The following is a 27690-nucleotide window of genomic DNA, read 5'->3' on the forward strand; positions in this document are numbered from 1 at the left end:
TAAATGCAACCAAGCTTTTTCCATTATGAAGGGGTTCCCGCCATCCTTGTGCTGAGTTCCCTGGTCTGTACACCGGCTGAGCCCATTAAGAGAAGTTTCTACCATCCCTGTGCTGAGTTACGGGTCTGTACACCTGCTGTGCCCATTATGAGGGGTTCCTACCATCCTTGTTCTGAGTTCCTGGGTCTGTACAACTGTTGTGCCCATTATGAGGGCTTCCCACCATCCCTGTGCTGAGTTCCCAGGTCTGTACACCCGCTGTGCCCATTATGAGGGGTTCCCACTATCCCTGTGCTGAGTTCCTGGGTGCCTACACCTGTTGTGCCCATTATGAGGAGTTCCCACCATCCCTGTGCTGAGTTCCCGGGTCTGTACACCTGCTGTGCCCATTATGAGCGGTTCCCACCATCCCTACTGGAACACACAAAGGGAGGGGACTACTTCCTTTATGAATGGGCTGTAAATATCCAAACGATATGATGGGATTATTGGAATATTTTAGGAAGTCATGTGACACCAGCATGGACCTTTGATGGGACGTCGCTCTTCATTCCTCCACTCGGTCACTCTTAGATCTCCACACAGGAACACGGAATGAAGGTCACATTCTCCCGATATTCGCAGCCTTTCAGCCAGTGTAATGATCAGGTATCTGAGAAGAACCTAAATAGTTCAGCTTTCGCTGCAACTTTAAAGAAAACACAAAGAGTCACATTTTCTAAGAAGAAAGCGATTGATGGGCGTTCACCGAGAAATTCAGGTGAAATGTCAAAGTCATTGAAAAGTCAGCTCTAATCCTTATCTATACCCGGCCTTTTCTGACACTTTGTTTATATTCAAAAATCAGTATCTAGAACCTCCAAACATTAAATATATATATATATTGTCCAACAAAGGATATCCATGCAGGGTTAACTCCAATCGATCACCTTTACCACACAGCATGTGCAACACTCCCCCAAGGTAATAAACTTACCAGGCACTAGGTCATAGGCTTGTGTTTAGGTTATCACTATCAGCAAACACTGCATCTCTCCATCTAAGTTGTTGCTCATCACAAGCAAAAGAAAAAGGTGCACATAGCATAATCCAATAATTTGCAATGTTTATTAAAATTAATCCCCTTACACATGTGCAGTTACAATTTTTAAAAGTATAAAAGCATGTATCAAGTATTATATGCATCAAAGAATCTTATCGCTATCTCCTGTCTAACCTTTCACTGCTTCAACTAATCTCTCATACAGCGGTGTTCCCGGGTAAGGCGAGCAGGGGACCCGACGACGTGGGTTAGTGGGTGGTCACACCCTGACGCGTTTTGTTTCGTCATCACTTCATCAGAGGTCGTCACGCCCTCTGACGAAGTCATGATGAAACGCGTCAGATGCTACACTCAGTGATGGCGAAGAGCGCCTTGTGGCTGAAACCCTGGTCGGCTGATCTAGCTTCCAAACAGAACTGGTGCAAGATCCCATTCGATGGGAGAGCATTATTTGGAGATAAGTTGTATAAAGCTATCTCCAAGGTGACAGAAGGGAATTCCGGCATGCTTCCCCAAGACAGAAGGATGCGAAGACCCAGAGGCAGTTCTTCTAGGTTCCGCCAGTCGAACCCAAGGGATTTCAGACAGTCAAGGCAGTTCAGAGACAACAGAAGACCTTGGAAGGGCACTCAGGCATCCTTTTTGAACAGGAAAAAGAAGGCCCTTACGGCTCCACAGGAGCAGAAGCAGTCTTTTTGACACCAGATTAGCCCAGACACTCCCGGTAGGAGCCAGGCTAAGGTTCTTTGTTCCAGTCTGGGCCACCCATTGCCAGGACCCCTGGGTTCTGTCAACAATCCAGTGGGGCACTTTTGGAATTTTTCTCATCCTCCACCTCGGACATCTTTCAAAAGAACAGAGATTCCATCCACTCCGCTGAAGGCTCAAGCTCTAAAACATTTCATAACATCACTTCAGCTTCAGAGGGCAGCTGTGCCGGGTCCCTTGGCAGAACGCTTCGCAGGCTTCTACTCCACCCTATTTCTGGTGCCAAAGAGGACAGGTGGGTGGAGGCCTGTGATAGATCTAAAGAGACTCAACATCCGCCCCGAAAGCTTCAAAATGGAATCCCTGCAAACAATTATTCAGGCAGTCCAGCCAACAGATTGGATGATCTTAGTCAGTCGATCTGCAGGATGCATACCTACACGTTCCAATTCTACCTGTATTTCAAAAGTATCTAAGATTTGCAGTGGGACATACCCACCTACAGTTTCAAGCCCTGCCTTTCGGTCTGTGCACCTCTCCCAGGGTGTTCACCAAGATACTAATAACCGCTCTGGCCCCCTTGCGGGAGAAGGGCTTGAGGATATACCACTATATAGATGACATCCTCCTCCTAGCAAGCAATCCGGATCAGTTAGTATATCACCGGGAGATTCTTCTACAGTCCCTAAGAGAGCTAGGGTGGCTGATAAAGAGTCAACTAGCACCGACACAGCAGATGATCTACCTGGGTGCAATGTTCGACACTCAGGAGGGGACAGTGTCATTACCACCTCCGAAGGCTAGGATTGTCATCCAGAGAGTGATCAAGGTCATCCGGAGCCCGTATCTGACGGCTTGAGCCTCATTGGCACAATGTCTTCCTGCATACCCCTTATTCCTTGGGCCCATTGGCACTTGAGGTATTTCCAGACAGGTTTCTTGGCGCAGTGGAGGAAACAACGACTCTCTCAGGCGATCCTGCTGACGGGAGAAATGCGCAGCAGTCTTCACTGGTGGACAGGTCTGGAGAACCTCTCCAAGCTTCGTCACCTGGGCTCCCTCTCCTGGATCACAATTACGTCTGACGCAAGCGGGCAAGGCTGGGGAGCCCATTGCGGGGAAACCAGGATACAGGGAAGATGGCCCTGTTCCACCCAGGGAGTGGTATCCAACATCTTGGAGATGAGGGCAGCATTCTTGGCGCTGACTTCAATGGCATCTCAAATCAGAGGCCAGAGAATACTCCTACGCCTGGACAACAGGGCAGCTGTCGCATATCTGAAGAAGCAGGAAGGCACTCACAGCAGATCACTCCTCAGAGAGGTAGAGCCGATTATGCTCTGGGCAGAGAAGAACCTCCTGGACCTCAGAGCGATATATCTTCCAGGCAAGTTGAACATAGAAGCAGACACGCTGTCAAGGAACTTCCTGGACAAAAATGAGTGGGCCCTTCATCCCCATGTCTTCCATCAGATCGCCAGCCTGTGGGATCCCCCTCAGGTAGACCTGTTTACCACTCCGGAGAATGCCAAACTGGCCAGATTCTTCTCTTGCCTGCCACATACACAAGCCAAGGCAGTGGATGCCCTGTCATGCCCCTGGAGGTTCACCATGGCGTATGCCTTTCCTCCCCGGCCATTAATATTCAAGTTCCTCCTGAGGCTCCTCAGAGAGCCAGTCCAGGTGGTGGCAGTACTTCCGTATTGGCCAAAGAGACCCTGGTTTCCTCTAGCCATGCGCCTCAGTGTGAGCTCTCCAATCGGGATCCCTCCTTTTCCTCAACTTCTGTCGCAGGGCAGTCTAGTTCATCCAAACCCTCAGAAGTTGGATCTTTGAATTTGGAAGTTGAGAGGCTAAAAGCCAGAAAGCCTGCAATCAATGCTATATATTCAAGAATCTGGGACAAGTTCTTGTCATTTGCTGCCGGGAATGGCTTTGATCCAATCCTTCCCTCTAAGTCCAATATTTTGGGTTTTCTTCAGACAGGTCTTGATCTGGGGCTTGGTCTAAGCTCCCTCAAAGTGCAGGTAGCAGCAATTTCTGCAGCAACAAATAAGAGATGGGCGGAGGATCCTTTGGTGGCCACTTTCCTCAGGGGAGTATTAAAGATTCGCCCACCTGTCAGACGATCATTTCCTAAGTTGGATTTGTCCCTAGTCCTTGATGTTCTATCTGACCATCCCTTTGCTCCAGTGGAACAAGTAGCAATATGGAATCTAACACTGAAAACGGCTTTCCTGCTAGCCATTACATCTGGCAGAAGGATTTCGGAACTTCACTCTTTAGGGATAGGTGATAACCATATCTCCTTCTTCCCAGACAGAGTGGAACTTCATCCCCTTCAGGGGTTCACACCTAAGGTCGCTACTCCAAGCCACCTGTTGGAACCCTGGGCTCTACCAGTATTTACAGATGCAGTTTCAGAGTGTTGTCATGAGCTAGACATCTCCAGAGTGCTCAGGGCCTACCTAGAAGCCACCGGACCCTTCAGAAATTCTGAGAGACTTTTCATTGTACCGTTCGGTAAATACAGAGGCAAAAAAGCTTCCATCAGAACTCTGGAATCTTGGGTTGTAAAGCTAATCCAGAAGGCCTACAGGGTGAAGAATATGGAGCCTCCATCCCGAGTGAATGCTCATTCTACAAGGGCAGTCTCAGCTTCCTGGACAGCAAGCGCTAACGTTTCGTAGGAGCTGGTTTGCAGGGTCACGACCTGGTCTTCTCACCATACATTTCTCAGACACTACCATATTGATCCAGGAGATCTCACGACTGTTGAGTTCGGAAGGAGGGCAGTTCAGGCTGCAATGTCCTTTTCTAATTAAACACTTATTATTAAGCATTATCCCACCCGTGTCAGCTAGTTATTTATCACCAGTATGCTGCCATGGAGGCACCAGGAAAACGGAAAATTGTATCATACTTACTGTAATAATTTTCCTTTCCTGGTGCCTATCCATGGCAGCATACGCTCCCACCCTCGGTATTCTATATTACGGAGAATGTTGGGGGAGGGACTATGCCTTTAATTTATGCTATTCAATAGTCCTAAGGGAGGAGTCGAGGCGGAGCTCTATCACCAGTATGCTGCCATGGATAGGCACCAGGAAAGGAAAATTACGGTAAGTATGATACAATTTTCCATGTTTTTTTTAGGAATATAAATATCACTTGTGACAGCAATAAGCAGTGACAGGTACTCTTTCTGGAGAGATCTGGGGTCTACTAGCCCCCGGATGTCTCCCTGACCTTTAAATAACCTGATCACACCAAAATCGTTCTTAAACCGAACATTTAAAAATGGCGCTGTTTTCTTTCGGGGAACCTGGAAGTGACAACAGTACTCAATGCTTCTAGTTTCCTATACCGTAGAGCTGATTGGAGACCTTCATGTCCTCCATGGGCTCTATGGGGTGCCAGCTTCAGTTCCTTTCCATGCTCTCTGGTGTGATGGAGATAACGGAGGGGCACCAGCGAACGGCATAGTTACATAATTACATAGTAGGTGAGGTTGAAAAAAGACACAAGTCCATCAAGTTCAACCTATGTGTGTGATTATATGTCAGTATTACATTGTATATCCCTGTATGTTGTGGTCATTCAGGTGATTATCTAATAGTTTCTTGAAACTATTGATGCCCCCCGCTGAGACCACCGCCTGTGGAAGGGAATTCCACATCCTTGCCGCTCTTACAGTAAAGAACTCTCTACGTAGTTTAAGGTTAAACCTGTTTTCTTCTAATTTTAATGAGTGGCCACGAGTCTTATTAAACTCTCTTCTGTGAAAAAGTTTTATCCCTATTGTGGGTCACCAGTACGGTATTTGTATATTGAAGTTAAAAACATTATTTTATATTAACATTACTGATTATTTTTAAAAATATTTTTATACAGTGATTTAAATTTCCAATACTCCATTAAATTTTTAAATATTTGTATACAATACTTTATATTTCTATTGCTGATTACATTTTTAAAACTTTGTAAGCAATGCTTTACGTTTCCATTACTGATTAAATATTTTATTTGTAAACAATATTTTATATTTCCATTACTGATTCAATCTTTTTTTATTTGTATACAATATTTTATATTTCAATTTCTGATTATATTTTTAAATGTTTGTTTACATTATTTTATAAACATTACTGCTTATTTTTTAAAATATTTTTATACAGTGTTTTAAATTTCCATTACTCCATTACATGTTTACATATTTCTATACAAAACTTTATATTTCTATTACTGTTTACATTTTTAAAACTTTGTAGGCAATGCTTTACATTTCCATTACTGATTAAGTATTTTATTTGTAAACAATATTTTATATATTCATTACTGATTACATTTTTTTTATTTTTATACAATATTTATGTTTCCATTACTGATTATTTTTTTATTATTTGTATACAAAATGTTATATTAATTACATTTTTAAATAATTGTATTTAATATTTTATATTTCCATTACTGGTTAAATTTTGAAATCTTTGTATACAATATTTAATTTTTACATTACTGATTATATGTTTAAAAATCTTTGTATGCAATATTTTATATTTCCATCATTAATTAAATTTTGAAATCTTTGTATACAATATTTAACTTTTACATTTCTATGCTATTTTTTTTCTTTTTCTTTCTAGAACTAACTTTAATAAATAGGATAGACTAGTACACTTCTCCTTAGAGCATAAAGACTTAGATCTTTGATAAGCTCAAAATAAATATGTTCAGTGAGAAGACAGAATTACATGGAATGGAAAATTCTCGGATCAAACAGGTCCATCACATGCGGTTGGAAAGTCCCTGTCGCTGTCTTGTCAGCGGGACTTTTCACAAGCGTTCGTGCGAGGAGCATGCACAACGCAAGACAAGCAAAGCCGTCCATCAACAATTCGCTTTTCCCCTCCACAAAGGTGCCAACCGTAAAGGAAAAAAACCAAAACGCAACAATGACACGATTTTCGTTTAAATAAATGTTTTATTTAATATTACCGGAAACAAAAATATACAAACGTAGATACAAGACGCCTCCGGAGAGGACGAATTTTACAAGGATTCCTGGTCGATTTAAATAGCGCACACGTTCTCTTCTGGAAACCAGTGCGGGATTGGCTCCCGGCTGAGGAGGGCGGAGAGGAACTCAGATAAACCCCTCCCCCGCAGAACCAGTTCATTCATGCCACATTCGCACGTTCACACGCAAAAAACAGTGTAAAAATAACATTCTTTACATTTTTTTTATTATACAGAAAGTCAGGTAAATAATAGAGACGTAGAAATATCGATTCGCTTTATAAGGCGGCGGGCGCCACCCCGCGAATTATCGGTGAAACGGAGGACTATCAGGCCATCGATCGGGCTTACTCAAGAAAGGAGCGCCAATTGCGACACGCAACCCATGCCAAACCATCAGAGGGCTACTCACTTAAATCTGATCAGTGATAGATCAATGGTGATTGGTTAGTAGGGGATAGGACAATATCTTCTGATTGGTTTGTAGGGGATATGACAATAACTTCTGATTGGTTTTTAGGGGTTATGATGATAAATTCTGACTGGTTGGTGCATTTTATAACGATAAATTCTGACTGGTTGGTAGCAGTTATGATACTAAAATTTGATTGGTTGGTAGTGGATATGATGTTAAATTCTGATTGACTGGTAGGGGTTACAATACTAAATTTTGATTGATTGGTAGGGATTATGACAATAAATTCTGATTGGTTGGTGTGGGTTATGATGATAGATTTTGATTGGTTGGTAGGGGTTATAATAGTAAATTTTGATTGGTTGGTAGAGGTTATGATGATAGATTCTGATTGGTTGGTAGGGTTATGATGCTAAATTCTGATTGGTTGGTAGGGGTTATGACGATAAATTCTGATTGATTGGTAGGGGTTATGCTACTAAATTCTGATTGGTTGGTAGGGGTGATAACAATAACTTCTGATTGGTTGATAGGGTTTATGATGATAAATTCTGATTGGTTGGTATGGGTTATAATACTAAATTCTGATTGGTTGGTAGAGGTGCTCAATTTTAATTGGTTCCCAGGGGTCTGCCCTTTGCTTTCTTGAATAAGCCGGGTAGTAGTCCTCAAAGGCACAGGGATATATGGTAGCACAAAGGCAGCAGCTGATCTCCTTATTGCCCCAAGACTAGAAAAAAAAACATTATATATTGCCATTAAGGTAAAAGTGGACCTGTCTAGTGTAGCCTTTCTCAACCAAGGTGCCGTGGCACCCTAGGGTACCATCTAGCTTCCTCAGGGGTGCTGTCAAAGGTGAATTAAAATTATGTCTACAAAATAGCCCTTCTCCAGCGAGGTGCCGTCTAGTTTCCTCAGGGGTGCTACCAGCCGGGGATCCCAGGAGGCATCATTGACCAAATAGGGTTATGACCAAATTTGGCCAATGATGTCATCTGGATCCCCTGGCTGGTTGCACCCCTGAGGAAACTAGATGGCACCTCGGTGGAGAAAGGCTGCCTTGTAGACAGGAATATGGTCATCCAACATGCCCGGCCCCTTTGTTTACATTTATCTGCCGGTCGTGGTGAGACTCCAATGGGAACAGATGATCTCAACAGGTCGTCATGTTTTTTTTTTTTTTTTGGCTGGTCCTCGGAAGCAAATAATTGTGATGGATGATGGACAATGTGCACGGTGAGGCATTTTTGAGGCGTTTTATGGGCCCCTCGGCTCCCTTTTAATGTTGGGGGCATGTATGGTTGTGGGTGGCGGGCAGGGGAGGGTGCATGCTCCCTTTCCTGGCCAGCCAGGTTCTGAAATGGATTTTGGGTGCCCCCCACCCCACCCCCACACAGTTTTATTTTACCTTAAAATCCATACCAAACCTTAATCAAGGATGAAAGTTTGCCTTGCCTTTTTTTTGCATTTCTTTTTTGACATTTTAGACTGGGGTCCCTCAAGATTTTGAATACTTATAAACGGTACCGGAAATGACCAAAGGTTGAGAAAGGCTGTTCTAGTGTACACGCTGAAGGCAAACATTTTGTACCCTAGACCATCAGGTCGATTACATCATATAGCGTCAAATGTTCCGAATTTTGGTCAGATGGACCTGGTTTTTTTTTTGGAGGCCTAAGATGACGCACCCTCGGCTGTAAAGGATAGGAGGCGGATTAGCTCTGCTTTAAGGCTTAGCCCCCCCTAGGATGAAAAGACAGCTGGGGGTACACATACTCCTTAACCGCCATACTTTACACCACAGTGCGTCAAAAGCAATACCCCGTTATAGCCATGATCTTCAGAAGGCTCCCGCTAGAGAATCCTCCTGGTTGCCATGGCCAACAAAATGCTGCCCTTCCCTCAGACACTTTGACAGGGACATGCTTTTTGGGAGACACAACTTTTCAAAATGGTTGCCTTCGGCGACGGGCGGGCGAACAACGCCCTTGGAAAAAGGAAAGACTGTGCAAACAAAGCCTCAGCCGCGAACGGCTGCAAAATGTAACGCCATGGTAACATGTCATTGACTAAACTTGACCTTCTAGTGACAGCTGACCCTCCATGAGTTTGATTGGCTGCTGTGGGATCCTCGGGGGGGGGGGGGGGGGTGCAGGCGCCATCTGCATTTTTCTAAGCCTTCGGCCCGGTATAGATCAGTCCCTGGGAAGGTTGTTCGTGGCGGCCGTGGCTTTTGTACAAAGAACGCTCAATAGTCACAAGTCCGATAAGTCATTGATGCAGCCGACTCCTCAGGAGGGTGAATTCCAGCTTGTCGTAAGATCCGGGTCTCACCATTGGTTGTACGGGGAGTTTGACTAAAGCAAAAGGAAAAGAAAAGAAAATTAGGGCGTGGTGAGTGTTGGTGGGATACATACATACCAAGGCTTATAGGATGGAGAGTATGGTGGGGTGAGCAGACAGGTGGTAGAGCACTTAACAACCTAATTTAAGTACTTTGGACATACCAAGCATACTATGGTCCTCCTATTCTGCTGTAGATAGTCTACCCACCAAAATGATAATTGCTCCTATTTAACCCCTTAGTAATCTGTAGTTAACAGCACTAATACCTTCCCATTTCCTTTACCTACATTTATATATATTTTTGCTGAATATATATATATATATATATATATATATATATATATATATATATATATATATATATATATATATATATATATATAAAATATATATATATATATGAATAAAATAAATAAAAACAAGAAGGAAGATGTTATGTAAAAGGAGAAGTGATACCAGAAATGAAACCAGCAAAACAAACAAATAAGAAAAAAAAATAATTTAAAGAAATAAAAAATAAAAAAAAAATAATAAAAAAAAATTATATATACGGTATATATATATATATATATATATATATATATATATATATATATATATATATATATATATATATATTTTTTTTTTTTTTTTTCTGTCAATGGTCCTCCTATTCTGCTGTAGATATTCTACCCACCAAAATAAGTAATAATTGCTCCTATTCAACCCCTTAGTAATTTGTAGTTTTCCTTTACCTACATTTATATATATTTTTGCTGAATATATATATATATATATAAATAAAAAGAAAGAAGATGTTATGTAAAAGGGGAAGTGATACCAGAAATGAAACCAGCAAAACAAACAGAAAAATAAATATATTATTTATATATATATATTATATATATTTTTATATATATATATATTTATATATATATATATATATATATTTTTTTTTCTTATTTGTTTGTTTTTCTGGTTTCATTTCTTGTATCACTTCTCCTTTTACATAACAGCTTCCTTCTTTTTTTTATTTTTATTTTTTATACCCAAAACGTTAAAAACAAAATAAATAGAACAATTCTCAGTAACTGTAAGAACCTTTCTTCCTTTCTTCTGCAGTAACACTATTTGCTTGTTTTTTCTTTCTCTTTTTTTTTGTCTTTAGATTGCTTTTATACAGGTTTTATATCAAGAAAAAAAAAAAGCTGATCGTTGTAAAACACCCCTGTCAGTGTTAGATGGTTTGTTTCAACTCTCTAACTGCTACATTTGCTGATGAGCTTGTTCTGCTGAAAAAATAACAGACTTACTGGCGGGATCGCCAGATGGAAATAGAAGAAAGAAAGCCTGAAAAAGAAACCATCTAAGGACTGGTTAAGCTGCCATAGAACGAATGTTAGCTTTGGGGTTTAATACAGATTTTAAAAAAAATTAAAAAAATTAAAATCATAACAGGCCAATCACTATGTATGCAGCTGGTGATTATACCTGTCCGTTGTTTGCGTTTTGGCGGTTTTGCGCGGGGTAGGCGTCCTCTGCCCGCAGTGTGGAGTTTCCGCTGTTGACTGGGTGGGTGTTGACAGTGGCTCTGGGGATGATGATGTCATACGGGAGTTCGGACTGTCAACAAAGATAAGAAAAAAGGTTTAATATGGCCAAAGGCAAATCCATCGATCACAAATCAATAACTATTCGATGAGTCGCACTAAATACAGACAAAACGCATCCAGGCCCTGTTTGGAAGAAGTTGACTGAAAGGGTAGTTGATACTTGGAATAGACTTCTGGCAGAGGTAGTGAGACAGTCAACGGTAAATGGCTTCAAAATACTTTGGACAAACATAGATCTATACTCAACTAAACTAAAATAAAACGAAAAAAAACCAAACAAAAACAAAACCCTGCACATCGATCCTGCCAGAACGAATAAAGATCCTCCTTTTTCATGTTTTTCTATAACTCGGTTGCCTCTGCAGACCACATCCTTATTTTCCATCTTTTTTTAGCGCTCGGTCATGTTACATCCAGAGACATATTTAGCATCAGGAAGGAGATCGTTTGCATCTCCAGCTGTGAGCGCACGGAGGATTCGGTGGCAGAGCAGACCCTGTAAAGGGAACCTGTCATAACAGAAGTATGTAGATGGCGATCGCCGACCCCTTTCTGAAAATGTTTGTTTGCGTGGGGGTGTCATGGTGAGCCTCTGGCTTCGCCGCTTTGAGTCCCTGACTTATACTTCTCTCCGACTCTTCTGGGTCACAAAGCACTTAACCACTTCCATACCGGGCACTTTCGCCCCCTTCCTGCCCAGGCCAATTTTCAGCTTTTAGCGCTGTCGCACTTTGAATGTCAATTGCGCGGTCATGCTACACTGTACCCACACAAATTTTTTTATCATCTTGTTCCCACAAATAGAGCTTTCTTTTGGTGGTATTTGACCACAGCTGGTGCTTTTATTTTTTGCACAACAAATAAAAAAAGAACAAAAATTTGGAAAAAAAAACGTTTTTCTTTGTTTCTGTTATAAAATTTTGTAAATAAGTAAGTTTTCTCCCTCACTGACGGGCACTGATAAGGCGGCACTGATGGGCACTAATAAGGTGGCACTAATGAGGTGGCACTGACGGGCACTGATGGGCACTAATAAGGTGGCATTAATGAGGTGGCACTGATGGGCACTAATAAGGTGGCACTGACGGGCACTGATAAGGCGGCACTGACGGGCACTGATAAGGCGGCACTGATGGGCACTGATAAGGCGGCACTGATGGGCACTAATAAGGTGGCACTAATGAGGTGGCGCTGACAGGCACTGATGGGCACTAATAAGGTGGCATTAATGAGGTGGCACTGATGGGCACTAATAAGGCGGCATTGATGGGCACTGATGAGGCGGCATTGATGGGCACTGATGAGGCGGCATTGATGGGCACTGATGAGGCGGCATTGATGGGCACTGATAAGGTGGCACTAATAGGCAGCACTGATGGGCACTGATAGGTGGCACTGATAGGCATGGATAGGCAGCACTGATGGGCACTCATAGGTGGCACTGATGAGCACTCGTAGGAGGCACTGATGAGCACTCGTAGGAGGCACTGATGGGCACTGAAAGGCTGCACGGATGGGAACTTTTTTTCCTGTATTTCTCTTATGATAGGTACACTTTAAGTCTATTCCGAGTTTGTTTTTCTAAACGCTGAACTCCCGAAAGATAGAAAAGACACAAATGACCTGGAATGTGAGAAGAGCCAAAAGTTCATGGGCTGACAAGAAGCATGCTGATAGGAGGACTGAGCAGAGTGACAGAGAGGAAAGCTCATCACTGTGTTGCTTCTCCTTTCGCTGTCCAGTCACAGCTTGTGGTGACCTGGGCTCAGAGGAAGTGGGTTTTAATGATGCTGGCCAGCAGACTGAGGACATCTAGTGGCAGGAAAAAAAGTATTGCAGGGTAGGCTTCTGGACTGAAGGTGACTTACACTGCTTGAATTTAAAGGGCCAACTATAATTGGGATAGAGTAGGAAGAGGTCCTGTTAGATTTTTTTTCTGGCTGTTGGGGAGATTTCCCTTAACCTCCTGTCCTGGAGACAAAACAGGAAGTAATAGGATGTTTCTACAAAGCGTGTCCCCATTGTATATTACCTATCTTCCGGTTTTGGTGGCAACTATAATTGGAATAGAGTAGGAAGGGGTTAAAAATCCTGTTAGATTTTTTTTTCCTGTTAGGGGGGATTTCCCTTCACTTCCTGTCCTGGAGACAAAACAGGAAGTAAGAGGATATTTCTACAAAGTGAAGGGAAGTCACTTAAATCCTCATTGGCAGATTGCTTCTCTTCCTGTTTTGGTGACAACTATAATTGGGACAGAGCAGGAAGGGGTTCAGACTCCTGTTAGATTTTTTTTCTGGCTGTTGGGGAAATTTACCTTCACTTCCTGTCCTGGAGACAAAACAGGAGGAAAGAGGATATCTCTACAAAGTGTGTCCCCATTGTATATCACCTCTCTTCCTGTTTTGGTGACATCTAGAAGTGGAATAGAGTAGTAAGGGGTTAAAACACCTGTTCGATTTTTTTTTCTGGCTGGGGAGATTTCCCTTCACTTCCTGTCCTGGAGACAAAAAACAGGAAGTAAGAGGATATCTCTACAAAGTGAAGGGAAGTTACTTAAATCCTCATTGGCAGATTGTTTCTCTTCCTGTTTTGGTGACAACTATAATTGGGATAGAGTAGGAAGGGGTTAAAACTCCCGTTAAGATTTTTTTTTCCTGCTGGGGGATTTCCCTTCACTTCCTGGCCTGGAGACAAAACAGGAAGTAACAGGATGTCTCTACAAAGTGTGTCCCCATTGTATATCACCTCTCTTCCTGTTTTGGTGACAACTAGAAGTGAAAATAGTAAGGGGTTAAAACACCTGTTAGAATTTTTTTTCCGGCTGGGGGGATTTCCCTTCACTTCCTGTCCTGGAGACAAAAACAGGAAGTAAGAGGATATCTCTACAAAGTTAAGGGAAGTTACTTAAATCCCCATTGGCAGATTGCTTCTCTTCCTGTTTTGGTGACAACTATAATTGGGATAGAGTAGGAAGGGGTTAAAACTCCTGTTAAGATTTTTTTTTTCCTGCTGGGGGATCTCCCTTCACTTCCTGGCCTGGAGACAAAACAGGAAGTAACAGGATGTCTCTACAAAGTGTGTCCCCATTGTATATCACCTCTCTTCCTGTTTTCGTGACAATTAGAAGTGGAAAAGAGTAGTAAGGGGTTAAAACTCCTGTTAGATTTTTTTTCCCTGCTGGACAGGTTTCCCTTCACTTCCTGTCCTGGAGACAAAACAGGAAGTAAGAGGATATTTCTACAAAGTGAAGGGAAGTCGCTTAAATCCCCAATGGTAGATTGTTTCTCTTCCTGTTTGGGTGACAACTATAATTGGGACAGAGTGAGAAGGGGTTCAAACTCCTGTTAGATTTTTTTTTTCAGGCTGTTGGGGAGATTTCCCTTCACTTCCTGTCCTGGAGACAAAACAGGAGGAAAGAGGATATCTCTACAAAGTGAGAGGAAGTCACTTGTGTCCCCATTGGAAGATATTACCTCTCTTCCTGTTTGGGTGACAACTTGGGTGTGCTGGTAATAACTGGACAAATAAAGAAGATAAATCTCCCCAGCAGGAACACAGACAGCAAATAAAAACCTGACAGAGAGTCCAACCCCTCCTGCGCTTGAGCAAAAAAAAAAAAAAAAAGTTTTCTCAAATTTCCAAACAACTTTTCATGGAGGGAAGTACAGAGCCCCATCAAATGATCCTTTCTTGCACCCAATACAGTGAACGGCTACAACGTATCAAACAATAAAGTTTTTGCTGAGAGGGTCCTTTATGTCAGTACGGGTGGAGGGGCCCTTTAAGAAGCGGCGTCTGTGTGTTGGCAGGGCGCGCGGCTGGCCGTGAATAGTGGCACAGTGTAATCTGCAGAGTCACCGAGCAACCGCAAAGCCGCTCCGGCCAACTCCGGAGGAGGAAAAACATTGGCAGGGGGAGGCGAGCGGGTGCAGGCGCAGGCGCTTACCTTGTTCTTATTCATGAGCGCCATCTCTGTCGGCTGGTACACGCTGCTCTTCATCTGCCCATTGTACCCGCTGTAGGGCGACACCGGCCTCTTGGCTGCTGGGAAAACAAGACGAGCGTAATGATCACCTGGTATAAAAAATCTGAACACAATGTATCGATTGTGTAATATTCATTGTATCCGCCTCTGTGACTGCGCTACAATGTATCCATGACGGCAAGCCGCCCCGGTGACTAACAAGGTGTGGAGAACTGTGCAAATATGAGATAAGAAAAACACACATCTCCATCCATATTATTAACCCCTTCAATACTGGGCACTTACCCCCCGTCCTGCCCAGGCCAATTTTCAGCTTTCAGCGCTGTCACACTTTGAATGACAATTGCGCGGTCATGCAACATTGTACCCATATGACAATTTTTTTTATCATTTTGTTCCCACAAACAGAGCTTTCTTTTGGTGGTATTTAATCACCACTGGGGTTTTTATTTTTTGCTAAATAAATAAGAAAAGGAAGATTTTTTTTGGAAAAAAAAAATGAATTTTTCTTAATTTCTGTTATAAAATTTTGCAAATAAATAATTTTTCTTATTACATAGAAAGATAACAAAAAAGAAAAAAGGCAGACATTTTTGAAAAAAAAAATTTTTTTCTTCATTTCTGTTATAAAATTTTGTAAATAAATAATCTTTCTTCTTACATACTTACATTAGTAAGAAAAGGCAGACATTTTTGAAAAAAAAAAAGGCATTTTTCTTCCTTTCTGTTATGAAATTTTGCAAATAAATAATCTTTCTTATTACATAGAAAGATAACAAAAAAGAAAAAAGGCAGACATTTTTGAAAAAAAATGTTTTTTTCTTCATTTCTGTTATAAAATTTTGCAAATAAATAATCTTTCTTCTTACATAGTTACATTAATAAGAAAAGGCAGACATTTTTGAAAAAAAAAATTGCATTTTTCTTCATTTCTGTTATATAATTTTGCAAATAAAAAACCTTTCATCTTACATAGTTACATTAATAAGATAAGGCAGAAATTTTTGGGAAAAAAAACGGCATTTTTCTTCATTTCTGTTATAAAATTTTGCAAAGAAATAATCTTTCTTATTACATAGAAAGATAACAAAAAATAAAAAAGGCAGACATTTTTGAAAAAAAAATGCATTTTTCTTCATTTCTGTTATAAAATTTTGCAAATAAATAATTTTTCTTCTTTAACACCAAAAAAAAAAAAAAGGCATAATGAGCTAGTATGAATTGCATACTAACTCATTATGAAATACTTACCTTCGATCGAAGCTGTTGCAGCGGTCCCCACACACCGATGTGACCAGCGACATGTCTCCTGGAGTTATTTGCGGGTTCGCAGGCTCCGGCGCTGTGATTGTCCGGAGCCGCGATGACGTCACTCCGCACGTGTGCGCGGGAGCCACCGGTCACGGCTACTGAAGAAACGGCACGAGTGGGTCGTTTCTTCAGTGCGCATGTGCCAATGACGCCGGCACATGCGGATACAGTGAATATCTCCTAAATTGGGCAAGTCATTTTTTAATTATTAACATTTTTTTTCTTATTATTACATTTTTTTTTTATTATTACATTTTTTTTCTTGTTATTATATATTTTTTTCTTATTATTACATTTTTTTTTCTGTTTTTACATACAGTGACCAGAGCAATACACTGTTACCATAGCGGCATTGTACTACTCTGGGGAGGTGATCAGGAGATTTTTATTTATTTTTTACTTTTTTTTGTCCATATACTATGATTGCTTATAACAGTGAATTTCACTAGTATAAGCAACCATTTTTATTGAATGAAATCTATTCATTCAGTATTTATTATTGTGGTTAGCTGTGATCAGCCACAGCTAATCATATGGTACAGATGGGCTGTGATTGGCTAGAGCTTTCTTTTGGTGGTCACCACTGGGGGGTTTTATTTTTTGCTAAATAAATGAGAAAAGACAGAAGATTTTGAAAAAAAAATGCGTTTTTATTCATTTCTGTTATACAACTTCTTCCCAGCAGCAGAAAGGCAGACAGAACCCTCCTACAGCTCCTGTGACTCTCTGTGCAGTTGTAGCACCCCCTCATCTCTGCCTCCCATGGTCAAGCTAAGGGGGGTGCACTATGATGTAAGGGAGGGTGGGGGGTCTCTTGACTTCTGATGGTGGGTTTCTCTGAACATCTGCTTATAGTTATTATGATTATAATACAATTTAATGCCAGTTGAAAAGGCAGGTCGCACACTGCTGGTATCATCCACAAGAAACGTTATTGGAGTACAGGATCATCCAGCGCCCAGGGCAAGGATGCAAAATTGCGCCCCCTCCCCCCCACCAATAATACATGCTGTAGAATGGGTGCCCCACCCTGCGTCCATTATTTGCCCCTTTGCTTTGCTGGGCCCAGGCAACTTCCCCTCCTGCCCACCCCTTGTCCCTGCCCTCCTGCCCACCCCTTGTCCCAGAGCTGATGCTTAGACAGAACACCATGGCAGGACCATCTTCTGTCTGAGCACTCTCCAATTACTAAAGGCATTACTAAAACAGGTAATATTCGAATGCGGAGACAATTATTTAATACGATAAAGAGAAGATACATTTATAAAGTCTTACAGATACAGCCCTGTGAGGGCAACAATATTCTGATAAAATTGAGTTTGACACCCCTGTGATATTAGGGACAGACTGTGACACGGGGGGGGGGGGGGGGATTAGATATGGTTCTATGTTCTCTGTATGACAACAGGAACTAGATGAATGTTCAAACTACTTCAATCATCTGGTGAAGGTATAAAATAATTTGATCGCTCACCTGCTTGTGACTCATCCATAGAAAAGGCTTTGTTCTCCACGTACATGCTCTGAGAACCTTGTTCCTTGAGGATAGTTTCATAACCCACCCCTCTTGTCGGGTAGAGTTCCTCTTCGAAAGTCTGCTCCATGTTCGCTTTGGTCAGCTGAGAGATCTCGGGAATAATGTAGAAGAAGATGAAGGCCCAGGCATTGGACACGAGAGCGATGGCCAAGGTTGGGTCATCCCAGTACACTGGGTTTCCAACCTGGATGTTTCCATAAACGTACATAACAATCCAAACGATCCAAATGCAAGCAGAGAGGAAGAGGGTGATGATGATGAAAGCCGAATGCTTCTTCCAGTGGCCATATCGCCCGCACAGCGCCGGCCAGCAGGTCACAAACCCGGCCACTATGAGGAACATGACATAAATCAGAGCCATGACAAAATCCTGGTTTTCAATGTTACATGGCACTCCTGGGGTGCCCGTTGTCCGTACGATGGTGATAATGAGCCACTCGGTGTTGATGATGACTTCTACGAGAGAAAGGGCCAAAGCTATGCCGAAAATTAACCAGCCGCTCGGCCCAGAGTTCCTCCTCACCAAGTAGTTGAGGTTAATGGCGTGCGCCCACAAACATGAGAAGCAGATGCCAAAGAGTACGCCAAAGAGGAACCTCCTTGACGCGCACGTGGAGAAGTATTTTTGGACTATCATATCAAAGACCAAACAGAAGAGGCCAAAGGTGCCGATAAGGAAGAAGACCTGAGTTCCCAGGATGCTTTTCTTCCTCTTGTCCTGGATAAATGGGATGCTGGCTAACAGGACAATGGTGAGGATGAATGAGGACACAATGCCAGCACTGGTAATGGCTTCTAGAACTATACCCCATGCAGAGGAAAGGTCACATAAATAGTAATATATTGAGTCGATGTTTCCGCATCCTGCGGGAGGAGTCTGAGCATCAGTTAAACATAGGAAACTTGAAAGAAGCAAGATGGAAACCCAAAATGTCCAGGAGGTGGAGAGGTTTGTTGAGCTAGCCATGTCCTGCAAAAAAAAGAAGAGAGTTTAATGAAGACAATCCATGACCAGTGCGTCTGTTACCTTTGATCTGTTGGAAATTGTATTTACCAGTAAATCTTTACTTTATTGATGTTATTATTGAATGTGTTGCCCCTCATCTAAAGTCCCACAGGCAATTTATGTTTCTTTGTAGATTTTTTTATTTACTATTAGGAACATATATAAAGTTAGTCACCTAATAAACATAATGCTTTCAATATTCCAAAAACCTTGTTCCTTGTACAAGACATGGATGACCAGCATGGCGTGGAGGAAATGGTGTGTCCTGCAAGGAGTCCTGATCTCAAACCTACTGACCACCTTTGAAATGAATTGGAATGACAATGTTGAGCCAGATCTTTTTTTTTTGGTGTCCAGAGTGAGGCCTGAGGTTTAAGTCAGGTCTTATCCAATATCAGTACCTGACCTTGCAGGCTCATGGCCAAAAAACTCTACTATTACATCTAAGACTCCACAAAATCCTCATGCTCCGAACTAATATACTGTATGGCTCAACGTATGTGGACATCCCTGTAGATTATTGAGTTCAGGATTCTCCAGTGAAGGCTCTTAAAAAATACTCTATCATACAAAGACATTGTAGACAATTGTGCTCTTCCAGCCTTGTGGTAACAGTTTGGTGAAGACCCTTTTCTGTTCCAGCATGACTGTGGCCCCCTCGTGTACAAAGCCATCTCCATAAAGACATGGTGTGACCAGTTTGGTGTGGAGTTTTCTGCACAGAGCCCTGACCTCATACCTACTGAACACCTTTGGGATGAATTGAAACACCATTTGCGAGCCAGGTCATCTCATCCAACATCAGTAGCTGACCTCACAATTGCTCCTTTGGCTGAATGGAATTTTGTGGGAAGCCATGGTGTGACCAGTTTGGTGTGGAGGAATTCACGTGTCCTGCACAGAGCCCTGACCTCATCCCTACTGAATAACTTTTGGAAGAGTTGGAATGAGTCAGGTCTTCTCAACCAACATCTCCATAAGTACATGGTTTGCCCGGTTTGGTGTGGAGGGATTAAGAGCCCTGACCTCAACCCTACTGAACATCTTGAGGATTAAATGTATATTTACTATATTAACGGTCTTGGTTTTAGGAATGAGATCTCCAGTTCCATAAAAGACATGGTGTGACTAGTTTGGTGTGGAGGAACTCAAGTGTCCTGCACAGAGCCCTGACCTCATCCCTACCGGACACCTTTGGGATGAATTGGAACGCCCATTGTGAGCCTAGTCTTTTTTTTTTATAGTGCCCAAGGTAGGACTGGATGTGTGAGCCAGGTCTTTTTTATCCAATATCAGTACCTGACCTCACAAATGACCTCAACCCTAATGAGCCTCTTTGGGAAGACTGTGTGCCCAGTCTTTTCATTCAACCTCAGTTCCTGACCTCAACCCTACTGAACACCTTTTGGGATGAACTGGAACACCAGTTGTTAACCAGGTCCACTTATCCAACAGGAGTACCTGAACTCAACCATATTGAACAACTTTAGGATGATTTGTAATGGTAACCGTGAGTCGGGCCTTCTCATCAAACATCAATACCTGACCTCACATGCTCTTTTGGCTTAATTCCCACAGGCACGCCCCAAAATCTTGTGAAAAGCCTTCTCAGATGAGTGGAAGCTGTATTAGCTGCAAAACGGGGGCAACACCATAAAAATGGCCATGGTTGCTTCTTGACCCTATGACTGTAGATATGCCCCTCACAACAACGTCTCATTCACACCATAGCACCTACATTAGCAGGCATTTAATGTGCATGTGCTGGCATCTTTAACATGCAGTTCAGTTTTCATGACCCTAATTTTTCTTTTCTTTTTAAATTTAAAGCTGAACTCTGGAATACATTTAAACAGTGGTGGAACTACCAGGGCCGCCCTAGCATTCCGCCATTGTGTGTGTGTGTGGGGGGGCCAACATTGCAGGAAGGGGGCCCGCTGCAGAACATCTCACTGTCCCTCAGTTCTCCTACTTGGTCTGTGGTGACCACATGCAATGCAATAAGGGGTACTAGTAGTACCAAAACCAAAAACTCCCAAATCCCCCGGGGATGTCCCCTTTGCTCTATGCTATTTATGCCAATGGGTGACCTTTGGTTTGCAGCAGAACATAAGATGTCCATAATACAGAGAGATCATTACAAGCGCAATGTTCCCCATCTAACAGTCCACTTTCCGTCAATTAAAAATGTAACTCTTTCAGCTCTGGGACTTGAACCTCACCACCCAATAGGGTGTGCCGCGCACGGCAATAAAGAGTTAAAGCCACCTTCAGCTCAGACCTGGGAAGTGCTGGTAACACATGACTGCACCTCGCTGGAGTTTGGTAAATACAAACTAGTTTCTGCCAGCGTGAGTCAAAGTTTACCCACAAACACAAGAGATCCAGCAGGAGGGCTTTGTCTCTGTTCTCATGCTGCACAATGGCCTTCTTACCGAATAGCCCTCTGAGGGCGCAGTCACACTAATGTGCCTTTCATAAGGAACATCTTTTTTCAGCAAATTGGTTGGTGTTTCTATCGGCATTAAAAAGATAAATAAAAGCTCTGAACAATATGAACCCGGGTCACACGGGGTTAAATCTCTGGGCTTTACATCAGACAGAGGATGAATACATGCCAGGTCCTAGAGACGTCACTTTAATAAAGGTATCTGCCTGCGGCGTGTCACTTAAAGGGCATGTAAACCCCAACAAGGAACTGCTTTTATTTACTTCCTCTTTGGTTGGTTAAATATCCTGCTAAGCCATACTGCGGGCCATACATTATACAATTTCCCTTTGGATTTACCAAAACCATATAATATGAGGTCACACCTAAACACTTTCCATTTTTGGGCGGCACAGTGGTGTAGTGGGCAGCACTCTTGCCTAACAGTAAAAAGGGTCGCTGGTTCGAATCCCAATCACGACACTACCTGCCTGGAATTTGCATGTTCTCCCTGTGCCTGCGTGGGTTTCCTCCGGGTACTCCAGTTTCCTCCCACACTCCAAAGACATGCTGGTAGGTTAATTGGCGTCTGTCCAAAAAAATTGGCCCTACAATATGAATGTGAGTTGGGGACCCTTGGATTGTGGGCTCCTTGAGAGTAGGGACCGTTGTGAGTGTGCGATGTATGTGTGGAGCGCTGCGTAAATTGACAGTACTATATGGGTACCTTAAATAATATATAATAGAGGAGCATCTTAATGAGACACAATGTACAGGGATAGGGACAATTGTAGACACGCACCCACACTCACTCAGGTTGAACTGGATGGACTGGTGTCTTTATTCAACCTTACTAACTATGTAACTATGTATGCAATCAGGCAGGCCTTTCTACTACACAGTTGAAGGTAAATCTAAAGGATGCTTTGTTGTATCTGATTGATAAGATGAAAAAGATACCAAGTGATTTTGCCAAAAATCTTGTGATCTGATAACTTCCTGTGCTCTCTGACTGTGTCCAAGAGAGGTTATGTAGATGAGGAAGACAGGCTATGGAGCAGGAGGAGAGGCTATAGAGAAAGAGAAAGGTTATAGAGATGGGGCAGGGCTATTGACATGAAGAGGAGGAGTTATGGAGATGAAGTGAGGTTATAGAGATGAAGAGGAGGGGTTATGGAGATAAGGAGGAGGATACATGGAGATGAGGTGGGGTTATGGAGATGAGGAGGAGGTGGGGTTATGGAGATGAGGCAGGTTTATGGAGATGAAGAGGTGGGGGTTATGGAGATGAGGCAGGGTTATATAGCTTAGGAGGAGGGGTTATGGAGATGAGGAGTGGTTATTGAGATGGGGAGGAGGGGTTATGGAGACGAACAGAAGGGGCAATGGAAATGAGGCAAGGTTATGGAGTTGAGGACAGTTGGTTAAGAAGATGAGGAGGCGTGGTTATGGAGATGAGGAGGAAGGGTTATGGAGATGAGGAGGTGTGATTATGTAGATGAGGCATGGTTATGGAGATGAGTAGGAGAGGTTATGGAGATGGCGAGGAGGGGTTGATGAGGAGTGGTCCTTTTTTTATGTTACAAGCAGAGTGTAGGACAATAATAACAATTATACTTGTTATATTTACTATTCCTACGTCAAGGCTTCACTTAAACCTGTGTGCTCGTTAATGCATCTTTTGATGCACATAATGTGCGCACATTAACATACACGGGACATGTTGAGGTGAGTCAAAATTAATTCTGAATGGCACCCAATGCATATACAGTGTTGAATGTATTGACTGAAAGGAAGTGTAGAGGTCCTTCACAGTAAGGCACCACGGTGCATGTTTTCATGCACTGCGGATCATTGCGGCCTGTGAGAGAAGGATTAGAATCTTCTCACCAGAAGAAGTCCAATAGTTTTTATCCCAGTATTTTAGCTTAGACATGTTGGTATAGGCAACAGGCAACTGATGAGTGTGCATGTCAATTCCCATAACGCAATTTTAGGAATTTATTGGCTGTTCCAAACACAACACGAGCCCTAATGAAGGGGCTGTACCCCCAGGTCTTGTCTGAATGATTATATTGAAAGCAGGGCTGGGACAAGGCGTGGGCAGGAGGAAAAGTTGCCCTGGGTGCAGCGAAGCAAAGGGAACAAAAAATGGATGCAGGGTGGTACACCCATTCTACGGCATGTAGTAATAGTGGGGGAGAGGGGCGCAATTCAGCATCCTTGCCCTGGGTGCTGGATGACTCCAGATTGGAAGCAACATTTTTCTGATTCTTTGATCTTTCTCCAGTTCCTATTGAAGTGGCTTTGAAAGCCCTTCTGTACTTGAGAGCTGCCCAACATGAAAGCAGACCTGCACTCCCATTTTGCGCATTCACTCGTGTTAGTTAGTTTCCTCTCCTCTGTCCCAGTGGAATGTTTTTTTTACTTTTTGTAAAATATGTTTGGACTCTTCTAGTGTGGCGCTCCCAATCTTTGATCTATCTCCAACTCCAATCTGGAGTGGCTTTGGAAGTCCTTCTACACATAAAAGCCGCCTTCCTGGCTTCGAAATGCTGTACGTCACTGACCTCACTACCTGTGGAGGATGAATGCTCCTCTTGGATTCCAAGACCGATAACTCGTTTCTAGTAGAAAGTGTCGCCTGTCAAACTCAACATTCCGAGTTAAAATTGCCGCATGGCAAAGCAGCATGGCCGCAGCCATATGAACTCACCTAACACGCCCTCAAAAATAAATTTGAAGGTGGACAGTCGGGAGGGGTTGTAAAAATGCTGGTCAACCTCCTCTTTTTGCTGCCTGTGTGAACTAAGCCTAACCGATTTTCTAACCCTTCTCTCCTGAATACAAAACAAAAACCCTTAGGGCTCATTTACACTTGCTTCAAAATGTGGAATTGGGTGCTTTTTTAAAGCGCTCTGAATGCCGATCAAAGCTCATCTCACTAATAAAATGGTCACCTTACAGTCCTGCTCACATGTTGTGTTTTCTTTGCTTCAAAAATGATCCCCCGTGTCGCTCTCTTGGTGCTTCAAAACATCTCCAAAGCCTCCATAGAAGTCTATGACAACGCTCGCTTACAGCACCTGCAGGTATGAGATATCCCAGGATGCACTGAGAAACCAACAAGTAAACCGGTAAGACGTCATCAGCAGTCACTTCCGGTTGATGTGTATATATTCTGGGAGTGTCCGTTGCAGACGTCACATCTGGTGTGCAGCGTGGAGCAGCTGGAAGGTGAGCGGGGTCCGGACTGGAGTGGAGCAGCAGGCAGACGACACACGTAGTGTGCAACATGGGAACGCTATAGCGGAAGGTGAGTGGGGACCAAAGAGAAAGGACTGAGTGGCAAAAGGATCAGCAGAGCTGAGGGACTGGAGCAGGAGAAACTAGCAATGTCACATGTGGTGTGGAGCATGGGAGCAATATAGCGGGAGGTAAGCGGAGAGCGAAGAGAGAGGAGGATCAACAAACCAGAGGATCAGCAGAGCTGAGGGTTACTACTGAGCTTGGATCAGCAAAGGGGGGAGTACTACTGAGTGGGGGATCAGCAGAGCTGGAAATACTACTGAGCAGGGGATCTGCTGAACAAGGGTACTAATAAGCTGGGGATCTGCTGAACAGGGGAACTAACATAAGTGTGCGCAGCCTAATGCATTACGGTGTGCACCCTAAAGCTCAAACACACAAGTGTGTGTCTACATATATATATGGCCATTGATCTCCTTGCCGGCACAGTGAAAGAGAAGTGCGTGTTCCCAGGGGCACACAGAGTGATAATGCTAATGCACATGGGGTGATTAAGGTGTGCCCAGGCACACTGGGCACAACCTGTGCGCACGCCTATGGGTACTAATGAGCTGAGGATCTGCTAAGTTGGGGTACTACTAAGCAGAGCTGGGGGATCAGAGCAGGAGAAACTAGCAATGTCACAGGTGGTGCACAGCATGTGAACAATATAGTGCAAGGTTAAATGGGACCAGAGAGAGAGGATCAGCAAACAAGAGGATCACCTGAGCTGGGGGTTACTGCTGAGTGGGGGATCAGCAGAGCTGGGGGCTACTACTGAGTGGGGGATCTGCAGAGCTAGGGTTACCACTGAGTGGAGGATCAGCAGAGCTGAGGGTTACTACTGAGTTTGGCATCAGCAGAGCTCGGGGTACTACTGAGTGGAAGATCAACAGAGCTGAGGGTTACTACTGAGTGGGGCATCAGCAGAGCAGGGGATCTACTGAACGAGGGTACAAATGTGCTGGGGATCTGCTAAGTGAGGGTACTACTAACATGAGGTTCTACTGGGCCCCTTTAAAACAAACTGAAAATCGATACACATACAGGGAATTTTCCAAGCTTCAAAAAAGCATCACAGAAGCATCAAAAACACATGTCGAAGAGGTAGGCGCTTAAAGTCAAAGCAAGTGTAAATGAGCCCTCAAAGTATCAGCATGTCCCTAGGTTCCATCAGAGAATCTGGGAATCAGGTCATACAGACAATGTCATGAAAAATTGTTGTAGAGAATAGCTGAGTGCGATCCGGTATATTTCATATTAAAGGAAGTGTCTGGAAAAGTTGCAGAATGAACTGAGCAGAGCCTGGAAAATGCAAGTTTGCAAGAGAAAGTAAAGGATGTCCAGCTTCCTATAGTGGCTGCCATAAATTTCCGATGTGGATAAACAACTCTGGAGAGGATGCTCAGCACAGAGCTATGGAGAGCTCAAGGGTCGGTGGACATGGAAGGCCCCAATCAGCTGCTGCTCTCTTCTATCGCAATCATCTCCTGACAACGCTCTCCAGTTCTGCCCGCCTGCTGGAGTCATGGATGGGGCTCTCCTGTGTGCACGTTGTGTCATTTTATCTACAGACAAAATCCTGGCCATGAAAACCCTTCATAGGGGACAGACATACTCCTTAACCCCCTCCAGTATGCAGACAAAAATGACCTGAGTTACCAGGACCAGGAAAAATGAATAGACAAAAAAATGATTGGTTAAAACCGCAACCAATTTTTTTCCCACCACTTTCATTTAAATTGGGGTTTCAGAAGAAGAAATTAAATAATTTAGGGGGTCGAGTGAAATGTTTAGTGTAGCATAACAATTTTGGTAATTAAACAGAACATTGTTATTAAGGGCTGGTACCTGAGATCAAAAAGGGGGAGGACTGAGGGGGAAAGGTGGACAACTTTGGAGAAATGATGGAAAACTGAGGAGTAAAGAGAAGGGAAGAGGGACAGCTGAGAAGAAAAGAGGGGCAACTGAGGAGAAAAGAGGGGCAACTGAGGAGAAAAGAAGGACAACTGAGGAATAAGGAGGGGCAACTGAGAAGGTAAGAGAGACAGCTTAGGAGAAAAGAGGGACAACCAGGTAGGAAAGAGGGACAATTGAGGCTCTAAGATGGACAACTGAGGAGGTAAGATGGACTAATGAAGAGAAAAGAGGAACAACTGATGAGGAAAGAGGGACAACTGAGGAAGAAAGAGGGACAGCTGAGGAGGTAAGATGGACAACTAAGGAGAAAAGAGGGACAACTGAGGAAGAAAGAGGGACAGCTGAGGAGGTAAGATGGACAACTGAGGAGAAAAGAGGGACAACTGAGGAAGAAAGAGGGACAGCTGAGGAGGTAAGATGGACAACTGAGGAGCAAAGAGGGACAACTGAGGAGGTATGATAGACAACATAAGAGAAAAAGAGGGGCATCAAAGGAGGTAAGATGAACAAGTGAGGAGCAAAGAGGGACAACTAGGGAGATAAGGTAGACAACAGAGAATAAAAAAGGGACATCTGAGGAGGTAAGATAAACAACTGAGGAGCAAAGAGGGACAACTGAGGAGGAAAGGTGGACAACCGGGGAGGTAAGATGGACAACCGAGGAGCAACGAGGGACAACTGAGGAGGTATGATAGACAACATAAGAGAAAAGAGGGGCAGCTAAGAAGGTAGTATGAACAAGTGAGGAACAAAGAGGGACAACTAGGGAGGTAAGGTGGACCACAGAGGAGAAAAGAGGGACATCTGAGGAGGTAAGATAAACAACTGAGGAGCAAAGAGGGACAACTGAGGAGGAAAGGTGGACAAGAAGGTAAGATGGACAACCGAGGAGCAACGAGGAATAACTGAGGAGGAAAGGTGGACAACCGGGGAGGTAAGATGGACAACCGAGGAGCAACGAGGGACAACTGAGGAGGTATGATAGACAACATAAGAGAAAAGAGGGGCAGCTAAGAAGGTAGTATGAACAAGTGAGGAGCAAAGAGGGACACCTAGGGAGGTAAGGTAGACCACATAGGAGAAAAGAGGGACA

The 27690-nt window shown here is 43.2% G+C and overlaps 1 protein-coding gene across 2 annotated transcripts in view; it reads right to left on the reverse strand.

Moving 5' to 3' along the window:
• Positions 1 to 6714: 6714 nt before the first annotated feature.
• The window catches only part of GPRC5C (G protein-coupled receptor class C group 5 member C), a 40477-nt gene continuing 19501 nt past the window's right edge, over positions 6715 to 27690 (reverse strand). The window contains exons 2-5 of one of the 2 annotated variants that reach the window (XM_073606881.1): positions 17893 to 18925; positions 15069 to 15163; positions 11001 to 11132; positions 6715 to 9541 (exon numbers count right to left, since the gene is read on the reverse strand). In XM_073606881.1, the coding sequence (XP_073462982.1) occupies positions 9515 to 9541; positions 11001 to 11132; positions 15069 to 15163; positions 17893 to 18922 (1284 nt within the window). In that variant the 5' untranslated portion in view covers positions 18923 to 18925 and the 3' untranslated portion in view covers positions 6715 to 9514. Of the gene's footprint in view, positions 9542 to 11000; positions 11133 to 15068; positions 15167 to 17892; positions 18926 to 27690 lie in introns of both variants that reach the window. The other variant, XM_073606880.1, reaches the window with a different exon arrangement.

Source organism: Aquarana catesbeiana, linkage group LG12 (assembly GCF_042186555.1).
Source record: "Aquarana catesbeiana isolate 2022-GZ linkage group LG12, ASM4218655v1, whole genome shotgun sequence".
NCBI classification, from domain to species: domain Eukaryota; kingdom Metazoa; phylum Chordata; class Amphibia; order Anura; family Ranidae; genus Aquarana; species Aquarana catesbeiana.